The sequence below is a fragment of the Bombus pascuorum genome, chromosome 15 (genome assembly GCF_905332965.1).
Source record: "Bombus pascuorum chromosome 15, iyBomPasc1.1, whole genome shotgun sequence".
NCBI lineage: Eukaryota > Metazoa > Arthropoda > Insecta > Hymenoptera > Apidae > Bombus > Bombus pascuorum.
The window spans coordinates 4,183,923-4,197,745 of record NC_083502.1 but is presented as its reverse complement, the minus strand read 5'-3'; the positions used below and the strand labels follow the sequence as shown (position 1 = coordinate 4,197,745).

The following is a 13,823-nucleotide window of genomic DNA, read 5'->3' as shown; positions in this document are numbered from 1 at the left end:
AGCAAATGCATGAATTTCATTAAAAATCAATGTCTGTCTAATGAAAAAAGCTTGTATCTAGTCCAGATTAGAATAATATCTAATGCAATTGAAGATCAATGATTGAAGATTACAATTAAAATATCTTATAATATATATATTACAAATTATATAAGTAATATATAGTATAATATTTATAACATATATATAATGCAATAATGTATAATATATATATGTATATATATAAATAACTGACACACAGTTGCAATTAATGGTTATAGTAGATATTTAATCTAAAAGGTTATATAGTTTTTTGAGAAGGTTCAATGTGGGTTCAGATATATTCGTGAGCTGCTGTATATAAAAAGGTCTAAAACAATTAAGATAGTTCTTATAATAAAATTATCTTTAATTTTTTTAACTAGCTTTTCTTCTTCTGTGTGTTATTTTTTCCTGAAATAAAACATTCCTGTAATTTCTTCAAACATGTTCTTTGTATAACTATTGATATCACAACGCCACAATATTCAATATTTCTTCCAATGACCCAATATTTGACATTGATTAAAAATAAATGAAAATTATGGTCGTTACTGCTACTATTATCGTCGATAGCTAATTGTTGAAAAATAATATGTCACCGTGATAAGATATGTAATACAAGTGTAACAGCACAATTTGGAACTCGTGTCATTGAAAATAAGGAAAATGTCACTATTTGTATTTTTACAGGTATCATGACCTCTTTTTCACTTCATTCGATTTTTTTCATTCTTAATGATCATTTCCTGCAAATTGACTGATTACATATAAACTTGATTTTGATCGTTCTGTTATAAATATGTACATCGAATACAAGAATGAAAAATAAGGAAGCAAGATACAGCAGGACGCTCCAAATTCATTAGAAGTTACTCGCATAGGTGAAAAGATATTTAAAGTACCTTGTAAAATATTTCAAAAACTAACAAAAGGAGAAATGATGTCAATGGATGGTCTTTTTTGAAAAAAGAATAAGATTGTATAAGCAAATTTTTTAAAAATCCCTTTATTTAAATAACATATTACAACCTGGTACTATCTCGGCATGTTCAGAAAATGTCGAACGGTCTGGCTCAAGTCGAAAAGAACCGAAAAGGGAGAGAGAGAGAATCTTTTGAACCGTTTGGTATCGAGCAACTCAAATATTCGGGTGGACTCGAAAAAAGTCGAGCAGTCTTTCAATCAAATGGTAATTTTCAAGTATATAAACGTTATGTGCAATAGTGGACCGGTGACACCAAACTCCCTTTATGTTTTCGTCTATAACTAACTCTAGTTCTAACAGTAACTCATAGATGGCGCGTTTAATGTTTTGATTGTTAGTAAAGATACATCTGGCTAGGTTACTATTTTGTACATTTTTACTAGCACGAATTTTGGATTTCGTTGTTCATTCCTCTGCACCTCATTTGTTTTTATGTGTCTTCAAAGTTACCTCGCACTCTCAAAATTTTTTATTATCATTTTTGTGGAATATCAATCATGAGAACCATAAAAATTACACCTTTACGGCTGATATCTACTAGCTCTACTTTTCGAAACCGGTAACTAACTTTTATATTTGATATTTATAATATATATGTCGGGTTATTGTTAAGATTTGGGTTAGGGGCGTGTAATGAATCTTCACCGGAATAATTATACCGGGCCATTGGAATGTTTACCGTTAAGTGTCAGTACGGCTATTTCTTTAAAGGAGAGCTATGCAATTCTATACTTCTGTTGGGTGAAACGTTCATCCCATGACCGCGACTATGTACGGCGAGTAGTTGTCGCCTCGAGCCCAAGCTCATTAGCTCAAGTCTCGAACAATGTGTTTGGGTTATTTTGTAAAGGCTACAGCAGTGGGGGTTTTCCAAGGAATTCCAACAGGGGGACCCGGTGTCCTTTTATCTCCGACATATATATTAACACGTTCGTCGCCATTTCGCATATATCTATGCGACGGGCATACTTCCGTGGGTGCCACGTCAATAAAATATGGTGACGCTCTTCTTTTTTCGAGTTAATTAAATATGCGATATTATATATAGAATATAGAACATAAAAATATTAAAAACACATTATACCATACTTTTTATTAATTTATATTCTGGATAATATATTGCATTATTCTATATCGCATGGTATTCGTTAAAACATTCCAAACAGATTTGAGGTAATTTTAGGCACTTCGAACAATTGTTGTAGACTCCGTCATCACTCCTCTCCTCACTTTCAAATATATTTTCACGCTGTTTACCGAACATTTTGAGGATAAAAAAATCACTGATGTACGTCTCACAAGTATGCTTCTCGACTAAATGAAATATGAATGAGATATCTGCCATAATATCCCTCGGAATACTCTAACTGGAAAGCTTATCGCTTTCTCCATTTCAGAAATAAATAATCTTTTCTTTACAATGAATCGAAGGCAATAAACAACGAATCGAAGGCGATAAACGATGAATTTGTCACGGATCGAGTTTCTGCTTGGCACGTGTTACGTCAGATGCGATGGTCCTTGCGAGGTTCCTCACGGTCTGAGCGCCAAGACCTACACATTGTTACACTGACCCGCAACAAATCTAAAGAGATACCATAAACCGAATCTTTTTAGGTTAATTTCTATTCATATAAGTATTTTCGGTTTATGGATGGTCCTTTGAACGGTCCTTCGGTTTGTTGCACGCTCTTGCTAATTATGGAGAAAGCAGATGTGCCCCGCGAAATAGCTGGGTTTTCTCAGGAACAAGGACACCCATGAAATGAAATCGTAATCAACAGCCACAATGCTACATTCCCACCAAGCGCCCCGGTCGCAACATCCAACATCTATATCCCGACCAACTCATACCACCTCGAAGAAGAAGAAGAAGAGGAATCAGCTGTGATTTTCAAGCCACTCCGAGTCCGATTCCACAAAAGCCTTCTGAAGAAAACTTGAGGGACCATCAGGATAACATCCGGTCACTCTATCCGTTCTCAGAAATGATCGAAACCTTTTCCCACTTCCAGAAATAAAAGAATTTAAATACTCTCCCTAAAATCATCCAAGTCAGTCTTGAACAGTCACGCCTAGAGCTCGGAAGTTTATTGCAAACTAGAAAAAAAATAGTTTCTTTTTTTTTTTTCTTAAATTTCTTTTTTGTTTTGCGTGACAAATTCATGCTTGTCGCGCTATTTACATTCTGCGTTCCGGCGGTCGGATTTGGGCCCCGCAGGAAACAGCCGAATCACGCTGGGCGACGAACGTGTTAAAACAAAAGTTCATTGCTCGTTAATATTTTTTCATGATTCATTATAATTCAAACATTGATTTGTAACTTCAGGTTATCTGAACATATCGAACAGTTCAAAAAATGTAATCCAGTAAAAAGATCAACAGTTGATCCTGCAACAGTAGAGTTTCATTCTAAAATGAGCAGTAGATGGTGGGACACTAATGGTGAAATGTATGCTTTGCATTCGTTGAACCCTATTAGAGTACAATTTGTTCGAGATGGTCTAGCAAATACAGGATTCGAAATAAAATGTCCTCATTTGCCATTAGAAGGGATTAAAATATTGGATGTTGGTTGCGGTGGAGGAATATATTCGGAATCTTTAGCTAGAACAGGAGCAAACGTGACTGGGATTGATGTTTCTTCAGAGTTAATAACAATTGCAAAAGGGCATGCTGCTTTGGATCCTAGTTTAGATGGAAAATTAAACTATGTTCAGACAACTATTGAAGATTTTGCATTGATTAATAAAGGAGTATTCGATGCTGTTGTTGCTTCAGAAGTTATAGAACATGTAAATAACAAGGAATTGTTTTTAAAGGTATAACTTTTTTCTATAAAGAAGAAAAAGTTAATATAATATGAGCAAGATTATGTATATATGATTATACTTTTGTGCTTTTCACAGTATTGTGTAACTACTTTAAAATCTGGAGGATCGATATTCCTTACAACTTTGAATAAAACGTTGTCTTCGTGGCTTGGAGGCATAATCACGGCTGAACATATTTTAAAGTTAACACCAAAGGGCACCCATGACTGGAATAAATTTGTCACTCCTGCCGAAATGCAGTCCATATTAGAAACATGTATATTATCTTTCATTGGTAATATTAAGGGGGTTTGTTTTACAAACTTTTATCGATTAAAGCTTCGACCCTTTTTTAGATGGTTGCAAGACAAAATTGATTCATGGACTACTTTACAATCCTTTGAAAAGAGAGTGGTCTTGGAGGGCCTCAACAGCAATAAATTATGCACTTCACGCGGTAAAGAGAAAAGAAGAGAAATAAATGTCATATGATATTCTTGTATTCATGTATTATTATTTATATATTATTTACTGTTTATTATATTATATATACTTTTATATGTTGGTATTTACATATTGAAATTAGTTCAGTATTTTATATATGTATATATATATTGTAATTTATATATTGATATATGGCACTATTATTATTATTACTATTATATTATACTTTGTGGTATATCTAAAAACTATATCTGACCTAAAAAAATGAGGAATAAAGAATTCTTTAAATAAGAATTTGTATCATTTTTATATTTTTGCGTCATGTACACTATGTGCACTTTTGCACCTTCAAATATTTCATGTGTATACATAAATTATAATTCACTAATTTTTACCTATGACTTTATTCACGTAGACTATTAATATATGGAACAATTTTTAAGCTGATGAATTTTTATGAATGAAGTACCTACATATTTTTATACTAACAGTTAGATTATTCTTCGTAATAAAAGATATTGAATTATAAAAGGGCTAAATTTTACGACAAACACGACATAAACCATCATTGTTTAATATCTACCAAACATGGAAATGTATATAATTCAGATGCCAGGCTATTTTTCAGCTTCTGCAGGACAGATCGAGATTATAAGCTGCTTCTGGATAACTATTTTATTTTTTTTTTTTGTTTAATGTATAGACACAATCTTTCTATTGTCTTGTTATATGTATAGATAATATTTGTGCGGATGTTCGGATTTTAGTGGTCATTATTGATCGTTCATGGAGGAAAAACGCAAGGAGTAACATGAAAAAGATTTATTATTTTCGTCTCCGTAATATATTATATATTTTGTTATAAGGCAGGTTTTGTATATTATTTATGTTCATGACGGCGCATTTATTACATTTATTTTTATCTCGTAAGACTATTATACATATTATACAGACGGCAAGCAGAGAATTATTGGAAATATTACAGAAGACGTATAAACATAATATGAAGCTAAAATAGATATATAAGAAAGTATATACTTTAAAAGCTTATCTTAATATATCACATTAGATGAACCTATTTTGCTTTAGCAAAACCGACACGGTTATTACCCATATCGAATTCGGTATAATAACGACCGATGAAAACGTCTCCCAAGATCCATAGTGGGCCATTTGGCTCAGGAATGTCCATTCCCATGAATCCGCTGAGGCAGACAGTCTTGCCGAATTGTGTAACCTTTTATAGAAAAAGCAAGACCATTATTAAATTATTTCAAAGTTAGATTTAGATTAAAAGATATTTATCTTACCTTCAAGACATAGTCCTTTCCAGTTAGAGGGAAAGATTGGCCACCCAATACAAAATTAATCGTAGGCAAGTTAGGAATGGAACTACAGTCTACCATAGCTTCTCCAGCTGCAATGGGAGTAGCACCAATAGCACTGTTGATGGCTTCAACTTCTTTGACTGGTCCAGCGATGAGGGAGGTACCTGTGTCAGCAATGGCTTCGCATCCCTTTTGGCAGATTGCCAAATGTTGGGATCCTACTTTGATTCTAAAATTCGTATTATCGTTAATCACATTGTTCTCTAAGACTACGAAAGTTATTTTCACAAATTTAATAAATACCCGTCCATCTTGAATTGCCAGTATCCTTTCCTGTCGACTGGGACATAGGTGAATGGACCTTCATAATGATTTGGATCTGAACCTCCCAAGATCAATTCTCCACCAGCTTTGTCATCAGGGTTTCTGAGATGAATTAATAAATAAGATTTTTATTTTTCATTTTCCTCTGTGACATTTTGAATAATTTCTGATTTACTTTACGATACCTGTTCAGGTAAAAACTGAAAACGGGCTGAGGTACCAGTCCTTGTTTGACCATGTTGTAGAAGACAGGTGTTACACCGTCGACAGCAATTTTAGAGTAGGCCATACCCAAGATACCATCAAACTTAGCGGCGACAAAAGCCATTCCTGGTTCGCTCAAAGCTTCGGCGAAAGTCTGATCGGAGACTTTCAGTCCAGCAATCTGTATCAAACATAGTTATTCTTTAATTAACTTCCTCTTTTAATTCAATTTTAATTTGATTAAAATAATTTAATTTGATTACATGCAGCTGAGTGATAGACGTGAATATTCATGAAAAAATATGTGAGGATATACAAAGTTAGAAGGAAATTAAATCACATGATTAGGGGATATATTTTTTGTTGTTATTTATAGATAATGGTTGGAAAATCGTGGGAAGCAGAATCAATAGTAAAAAAAGAATAAATACTCCGTTATCTGCATGTAAATACTTACATTCACAACATCAGTAGACAGATACCCAGAGAGACTTCCAGAGCCATAACGGATGGCAAAATCAGTACCATTCTTCTTGTATGTGGATGATTTGGTATTATCATATTTATGATGCAACTCTGAAAAAAATATATGATATTTGTGTCAAATTTAAAGAAAACAACAAATTTAAAAAAAATAACATTATCTTAGTCACATAAAAAAGTTTTTAATTCTGTTACTGATTTATAAACATTTTATATGTAGTAGTATTATTATCTAAAAGATAAAGTTTTAATTGTGCTAATGACAGTGATAGCAATATTATAAAAAGAGATAATTTGATCTTAATCGTACAGAGAAGTTTTTAATTTTGCAATTAATTTATAAATACTTGAAGTGTAGTACTCTCATTATCTCAGAGATAAAGTTGCACTTCATAGTACTGATATATTATATTGAAGTGTTATCATATCCATTCTTTCTAGACATCTAAAATTTGTTGGAAATAATAACAATTTATAAATTACTCAATATTATTATTACTGTTTCTTTATCATTTAACCTACAAGTTATGTATATAATTTTCATATTATTTTAAAGTTATGATCTATCATATGCCATAGCTTATATAATTCATGTAAATAAATTATGAATTATAGAAGTAAAACAAAAGATCTTTAAAGTTTTTATAAGTTTTGACAATATACTCACTGCAAGCGATATTGGTAAGATGACACTTCTTGGAAGGAACCCAGAGGTTTGAGGAACCAGTATCAAAGATTACTTTGAAATCTTGTGAGGGAGTTCCAATGCTAATGACACCATAATATTGAGCATCCAGGTAGTTGGAAAGAGGTTCTGGCTGAGGGAAATCTCCTTGCACCATGTGTGCTTGGTATACTTCAGTGTTATATTCTTTGAATTGTTTTCTAACAGTGTCCATCTTATGCAGAGTAATTCTTGAAAGAAATAAAAAATATATTTTTGAAATCTACATTAGCAATTCCTTATTAAGTCTATAAAGAAACATTGTAGTCTTCCACAAACAAATTTTTGCAATAAAATTTTCTATAAAAATATATAGCAATTTGTCACTAAATAATAATTCTCCATTTTTTAAAAAACCTTTATATTGACATATAACTTAAGTATGTATTAAAGTACGAGAGAGATTCTGATTCTGATAAATTTTTAATGTTCAAGAATATGAAAAACAATGTGCAATGATATTAGAATTAAAAAAAGGATAGAAATGTATCCCCTTTAGGGGGATAAAAGAAGACCACAGAAAGCCAACTTATGAAAATCATCGATGCTATACTTACAAAACATCACACATGAAATTCATTTCAAAAATGATTATTCATTTTATACAAACAAGTACAATTGGAGGAATATGTGACGATTATTAAATTATTTAAAAATTTGCCTCCGTGTATGATAAATAATACAATAACTGAGCTAATTATAGAAAGTCATGTTCTTTGTTTAAAACAAATTGTTATATTTACCTCTGCAAGTCAGCATTGGCTAGTGCTATGAAAGCACAAAGGCACAAAGCGGCACGGTACATTTTCAAACAAGCTTCTAACTCTTGTTTGAAATAGGAATCTTAGCAAACAAAGTCCAGAAAAGGAATTTCCTTTCTCCCGAATTTTCTGCGTAACACTATTGGCAGAAACAACACTGATGCATCAACGAGTAAAAGCCTCCCTTAATAAAGGATTCTCCGAGATTATCGGGAACTTATTGCGCGTGCGCATCTTGGATCAGCAGACGCATGCCAATATCACGTATATTGATACATAAAGTTAGTTTAAATATAATAAGTAAAAAGTTTATATAAATAACTCAAGACTACATATATTCATAGTATATACTTTACAGTAAAATTTTTTATACATATTCATTGAAATATAGCATCACAGAAAAATCGAAAATTTGAAGAAATTGTTAAGATGTAGGTACGTCCCTGTTGTCAGCTGATTGAATACTTACAAATACATATACCGAACCACTTGTAGAGAGATATCGCACTCAAGTGGCGTATATGCACATGAAGTAGGATTATGTTAGTGAACGTATTATGTATTTTCGTTGTGGCGCTACCTTGTGAGGAATGTAATAATTTAATTCGTTTCGACCCAGCGCCACCTTGTAATAAACCTAGTTATTCAGTTTAAAAAAATTTGTTTGGAATCAGAAGACATTATATCTTTATGTTAACAAATTTAAATAAAATTTTGTGTACATAAAATCATCAATAAACTATGGAATTTTATGCATTTACAGGAAATTTAAAAGTTTCCAAATTGCATAGAATGCACGTATAAAATATCCAGATTATAATGCTTTCTATAATACTTAACAATTTTCTAGTGAGGTTTTACACTTTTAATTATATTCTCAAAGAGAATAATTATATTTAAAAAATTATGAATTTGCATAAAAGTCTGCAGGCAAATCATTAGGAATATTGTAATATTTTCTGTGTACGGATCAGAGATTTAATACGTTTTCCATCTCGTATGATCGAAAATAAATAGGAAAGACAAATACTTTCCATTGACAAACACGTTATTTATTGGCATTATTGATATCGACTGACAAATTGTCTGTAATTTAGCTTTGCAAGGGTATTATAATAACATTTTCGCGTGTCGTGCATGTCTCCGTCGATATTTCGAAGTATTGTATATTCGATGAGTTTAAAATATCGCAAAATTCGCATAACCTATTTCAATTTTAGAATGATATTATATTTGCGAATTCACAAAATTTGAATTCTAGAAAAAAATTTGGTTTCTAATTTATGAAATGTGAGGAAAGGAAAAATTCAATATGTACTTTTATTATTACAATTTTACAGATTTTGGAATTGTTGACGATCTTGCAGTATTTTTAACATAACAAAATTCGAAAGCATTTCAGACAAAAAATGGATTATTCTTTCCTAGTTCAGTTCTTAGTTACAGTAGATGTTACTTGTAATAAAATGAACATTTAGTAAAATTGAATTTTTTGTTTTCTACGGTTGTCTATACATTTATGTTGATATACATATAGTAACTGATGAAAATATTTGGGTTGTAAAATTGTTGTTGTTTCGTTTTTTGCTTTGAAATTAGTTGTATTCAGATTTTCTTATAAAATTCTGTAGAAATCTGTAAAACACATGTAACTTTCGAATTTAAATATATTTAAATATATATCATAGTTCATTATGAAACTGCAGATTTTTATAGAATTAAAGTATCTATCAAATATTTTAGCACTATATCATAAATGCATAAAAATACACAGTCTATTCATTATCATTCAGAGGATATACAATATAACGGAATAGTAAAAAACATTCTATGTTTTTATTGAAATTTAAATTTGAAATATCGAAAAATCGATACAAGAATCGAATGTTTCGAACCAATAAAAGATAATTTAGGAGCGACATGAAAACCACTATAGAAATTGTAACTGAAACAGAAATATCAGTTTCATGTAACAGATATTCAAAACCAAGGTTCTATTTAATTTGTTTTAAGAATCAAAATCAATGTCATCATAATTTTCAACTCCTATTTCTTACATTTTACAGGGAAATTGAACGAAGAACCTTGTCTTTTAAAATTCTATAAACTAACCTAGTTTATCCTAACACTTTTGTTCATTACTGTATTTATGGGTTAGCCTATACAATCTATAATCTCTCTAAATTCAATTTTTTAACAGGAACAAAAATCGAATCGATGAAAAACAAAAAAAAGTATCGCCGTACGATTATAATTTTCGTTGAAAGAGTTTCCATATCGATTACTCGAATTTATGTTTACGCGGGTTGCTACCAGCAATGCATTCTGGGTTGATAGAAGACCGTGATAGAAGACCCTAATCGCGGGCCAATCAGTGGGCAGGATCGCAGTACGGGCACTTCAGTCTTGAACTCAATCGAGGAATAGTCGGTGTCGGCTTGAGCGAGCTAAATTTTTGTGTAAATCAGTTTACATAGAAAAAAATAAGTACACATTACCGCCGGGGCCAGAATATAACGATCGTTTTCTTGTGTATCAGTTGGTGAACGTGTTATTTGAAAAGGTATGTCGATGTGTTATACAAATGAAAAATCTATTTTTTTTTTCATATTTTAGACCGGAACACATCTCTTATGTCAAAAGTCAACTTTTCTGATTTCATCTAATCACTGTTATATTTAGCGCAATGTTAATTTTCAAATAGCCGCCGTTATCATGGCCTGGTTACGATGCATTGCGTGTAAACGAATTATTATTCTCGTTTTGTCGCATATCGATAAAACATCGTCCTCCCGCGTTTCGCCACCGCAGCTCTTTACTCTCCACGATTATTTTGTATCGCAATCATTACACATCTAATCATCTTCTGGATTTTCTGATGACTGCCCGATGGATTATTATGCCGGCTAATGACATATATGCTACTGTCAAAATTGCGCGCATTCGTTTTCCCAGGTTCAATTTATAGTTCACTTAGTAACCGTAATTAGTATTTTCTTTTCATCCTTCAATGTAAAGAAAGAGTTTACATTGAACGTTTTCCAATGGAAAGAGGTGCAGAAAGGTGTATTCAGGTTTTTTCTTTTCTTGCTTTCTGTATGTTTCAGAGCTATCAAAATGTCAGACAGAAAGGCTGTGATAAAAAATGCTGATATGTCTGAGGAGATGCAGCAGGATGCTGTTGACTGTGCAACTCAAGCCCTTGAAAAGTACAATATAGAAAAGGTATGTTTAGATTGAGACTTGAATGATGTCACAGATATTGCGTGTATGATGAAAAATGGTACACATATCTGAATTTGAATGTAATGTACTTTGTTTAGATATAATACATAAGAGAATTAGAGAAATAAATGTGTGAAATATAACGGATTAATTATATATTTTTATTTCAGGACATTGCAGCCTTCATTAAGAAAGAATTTGATAAAAAATACAATCCAACGTGGCATTGCATCGTAGGCCGTAACTTTGGAAGCTATGTAACACATGAAACAAGACATTTTATCTATTTTTACTTGGGTCAAGTAGCGATCCTTCTCTTCAAAAGTGGATAAATTGGAGTCTATTCTATAATCACAAACCTTTCTTCCTCCCTTCACACACGCTACATGGAAATACCTTAAATCACGTCACCGTCTGTAAGAAAAATTACAATATTGTGTATAATGGAAATTTGATTTCAAGCAAAAAAAAACACGCACTCCCAGTTAAACAAAGAAGTATAGAAGTATATAATGATCATTGGTACTATTGACTTTGCTGTTTTACTTATCTCAGGAGATAAGACAATGAAAAATTCTGTAGAAGCTACGGAGAGAAAAAAAAAGGGTAGGGAGATGATTAACTGAATGAGAAGAAATGAAAAAAAAGTGAAAGAAAATCAATTGACATACAATCTTACATGTTAAAATGTATCATGTATGCCAGAAAATTTGTTGTGTTCTTGTTTTATATTAGGTATATAGAATGCGAGGTTGAGTTCAATACTGGCGATTTTAAATTAATAAATTTTTAGTGTTTAATACACTAAATGCACCTAAGTATAATGTAACATTCATACAAATTCATGTATGGTTTTTATTATCTTACTATGCTTGAGGAGAACCTGTATTCAGTAGTCATCAATAATGAATCTAAGCCAAACCTTGATTGATTACTGCGATCATTATTATTTTATGTAATGTTGTAAATTGTCCCTTTATTCTGTGATGCTGTGCAAAACAGAAGTGATTAACGAAATCATCTTTGATTCGTTTGAATTTTGTGACACTTCTGTAAAAAAAAAAATCTGGAAGTGAGGCTGACGAGAGAGAAAGCTTAGTTATGGACCCGCCATCGCGTTGATAATAAATTTAAACGTAACGATTATTTAAATTTACACAGTGCTAAGTAAGATGTTGCATAATATTCAAATCGAGTCATTGTCATAATTCTAGTTTTTTTTATATTGTGCACACGGAATTTTGCAAAATGTATTATTCTTAAGGCAATATACGTTTAGGGAATTATTTTCTTTTTCTCTTTCTTTCTTTCTTTCTTTCTTTTTCTTTCTTTCTTTCTTTCTTTCTTTTTCTTTCTTTCTTTTTCTTTCTTTCTTTTTCTTTTTCTTTCTTTCTTTTTCTTTCTTTCTTTCTTTCTTTCCTTCCTTCTTTCCTTCTTTCTATATTATCTTCATTTTCTTTCCAAAAGAAAAAAAAGAGGAACAGATATATTCAGCTCATTAAATTCTATCCTTTATGTAACACCCAATACCCAATATTACGGTACTTATATATATGATAAAATATAGATTATACATATATATTATACTATTTATATATAGTGCAATCTTAAAACGATTTTTCATGCAGTATTTGATTATCACAACGTTGCTACATTGTTCAAATTTTAGACTGATTATTAAACATCGTCACAAGTATATGACTTGCATGGTTCTTTTTTTACAATAATACGCATTTTTTATAATAATACGCAATATTATTATAAAAGTTTAACAGAGAATGTTGCCCTTTAAAACGACAAATTACATCTAAAGAAGAGAGAGAGAGAAAGATAGCAGAAGCGGGACAGAATTAATTACACGCTTTTTGATTATAATCCAATCTAAATGTTCAGGTGAACGTATTTCTTTTGGTCTCATCTTCGATATATCTTCTTTTTTTTTACATGTTAACGCACATAAAAGGCGAATGAAGAATAGTGGCATCTGTAAAGAATACATTGAGAGAAACTGATACACTTATTTAGTGTTTGAAGTTTGTTAAATAGGAGAATTTGAAAAAGTGTAGTATTGCAAAAAAAACAAAGCTGTGCTCAGATCAATTCACACATTGCTGATGAACCATCAATTCCCATAAGATTTCAAATATATATATATTCACTGTGTTATTAAACGTGGAGTGAATAATTCATCAACCAATTCCCAAGTTTTTTTATGTATATCAGGACTGCGTGATTACCGAATAGAAAGAAAAAGAAAAAAGTGGAAGCACTTGCAATTTTATATGATGAAATTGAAGAAAGAAAATTCATACGTTATGTTTGAAAAAATATCTAAAAGAGGAACGAAAGAAAAACGAGGCAATGCAATCCTCGTCGCTGCTAATTATAATTTTGTGTGCCTCAACGTCTTTTTTTAAAATAAAGCTAATTATGATTCTTAAACTACATTGAGAATATTCTATCTGTTTATTTATAATTATATTATAATATTGTTTGTATCATAATTATTTA

General features: G+C 31.3%; 3 protein-coding genes across 3 annotated transcripts; 2 read left to right on the top strand and 1 right to left on the bottom strand.

Moving 5' to 3' along the window:
- The first annotated feature begins 1,378 nt into the window (after positions 1-1,378).
- LOC132914827 (ubiquinone biosynthesis O-methyltransferase, mitochondrial) lies at positions 1,379-4,316 on the top strand. The gene is made up of 4 exons (XM_060974257.1): positions 1,379-1,565; positions 3,336-3,828; positions 3,916-4,096; positions 4,176-4,316. The coding sequence occupies exons 1-4, from the start codon at positions 1,504-1,506 to the stop codon at positions 4,298-4,300; spliced, it is 861 nt and encodes a 286-aa protein (XP_060830240.1). The 5' UTR covers positions 1,379-1,503; the 3' UTR covers positions 4,301-4,316.
- Positions 4,317-5,070: 754 nt separating this feature from the next.
- Positions 5,071-8,308, bottom strand: LOC132914826 (lysosomal aspartic protease). The gene is made up of 7 exons (XM_060974256.1): positions 8,070-8,308; positions 7,270-7,517; positions 6,577-6,695; positions 6,101-6,300; positions 5,895-6,017; positions 5,574-5,820; positions 5,071-5,500 (listed from the first exon to the last, which is right to left on the bottom strand). The coding sequence occupies exons 1-7, from the start codon at positions 8,129-8,131 to the stop codon at positions 5,339-5,341; spliced, it is 1,161 nt and encodes a 386-aa protein (XP_060830239.1). The 5' UTR covers positions 8,132-8,308; the 3' UTR covers positions 5,071-5,338.
- A 2,163-nt stretch (positions 8,309-10,471) lies between these two features.
- On the top strand, positions 10,472-13,483 carry LOC132914879 (dynein light chain 2, cytoplasmic). The gene is made up of 3 exons (XM_060974381.1): positions 10,472-10,650; positions 11,195-11,312; positions 11,483-13,483. Exons 2-3 carry the CDS (start codon positions 11,205-11,207, stop codon positions 11,642-11,644), a joined length of 270 nt encoding a protein of 89 aa, XP_060830364.1. The 5' UTR covers positions 10,472-10,650; positions 11,195-11,204; the 3' UTR covers positions 11,645-13,483.
- Positions 13,484-13,823: the final 340 nt, after the last annotated feature.

Coding starts and splice junctions, on each gene's coding strand:
- LOC132914879 (XM_060974381.1), top strand. CDS start 11,205: ATGTCAGACAGAAAGGCTGTGATAAAAAATGCTGATATGTCTGAGGAG. Junction 11,313..11,482: donor AAAAGTACAATATAGAAAAG/GTATGTTTAGAT, acceptor TTTTTATTTCAG/GACATTGCAGCCTTCATTAA.
- LOC132914826 (XM_060974256.1), bottom strand. CDS start 8,131: ATGTACCGTGCCGCTTTGTGCCTTTGTGCTTTCATAGCACTAGCCAAT. Junction 6,696..7,269: donor TCTTACCAATATCGCTTGCA/GTGAGTATATTG, acceptor TATTTTTTTCAG/AGTTGCATCATAAATATGAT. Junction 6,018..6,100: donor TTCAGTTTTTACCTGAACAG/GTATCGTAAAGT, acceptor AATTCATCTCAG/AAACCCTGATGACAAAGCTG.
- LOC132914827 (XM_060974257.1), top strand. CDS start 1,504: ATGAGAACCATAAAAATTACACCTTTACGGCTGATATCTACTAGCTCT. Junction 1,566..3,335: donor AGCTCTACTTTTCGAAACCG/GTAACTAACTTT, acceptor TTGTAACTTCAG/GTTATCTGAACATATCGAAC. Junction 4,097..4,175: donor GCAGTCCATATTAGAAACAT/GTATATTATCTT, acceptor ACCCTTTTTTAG/ATGGTTGCAAGACAAAATTG.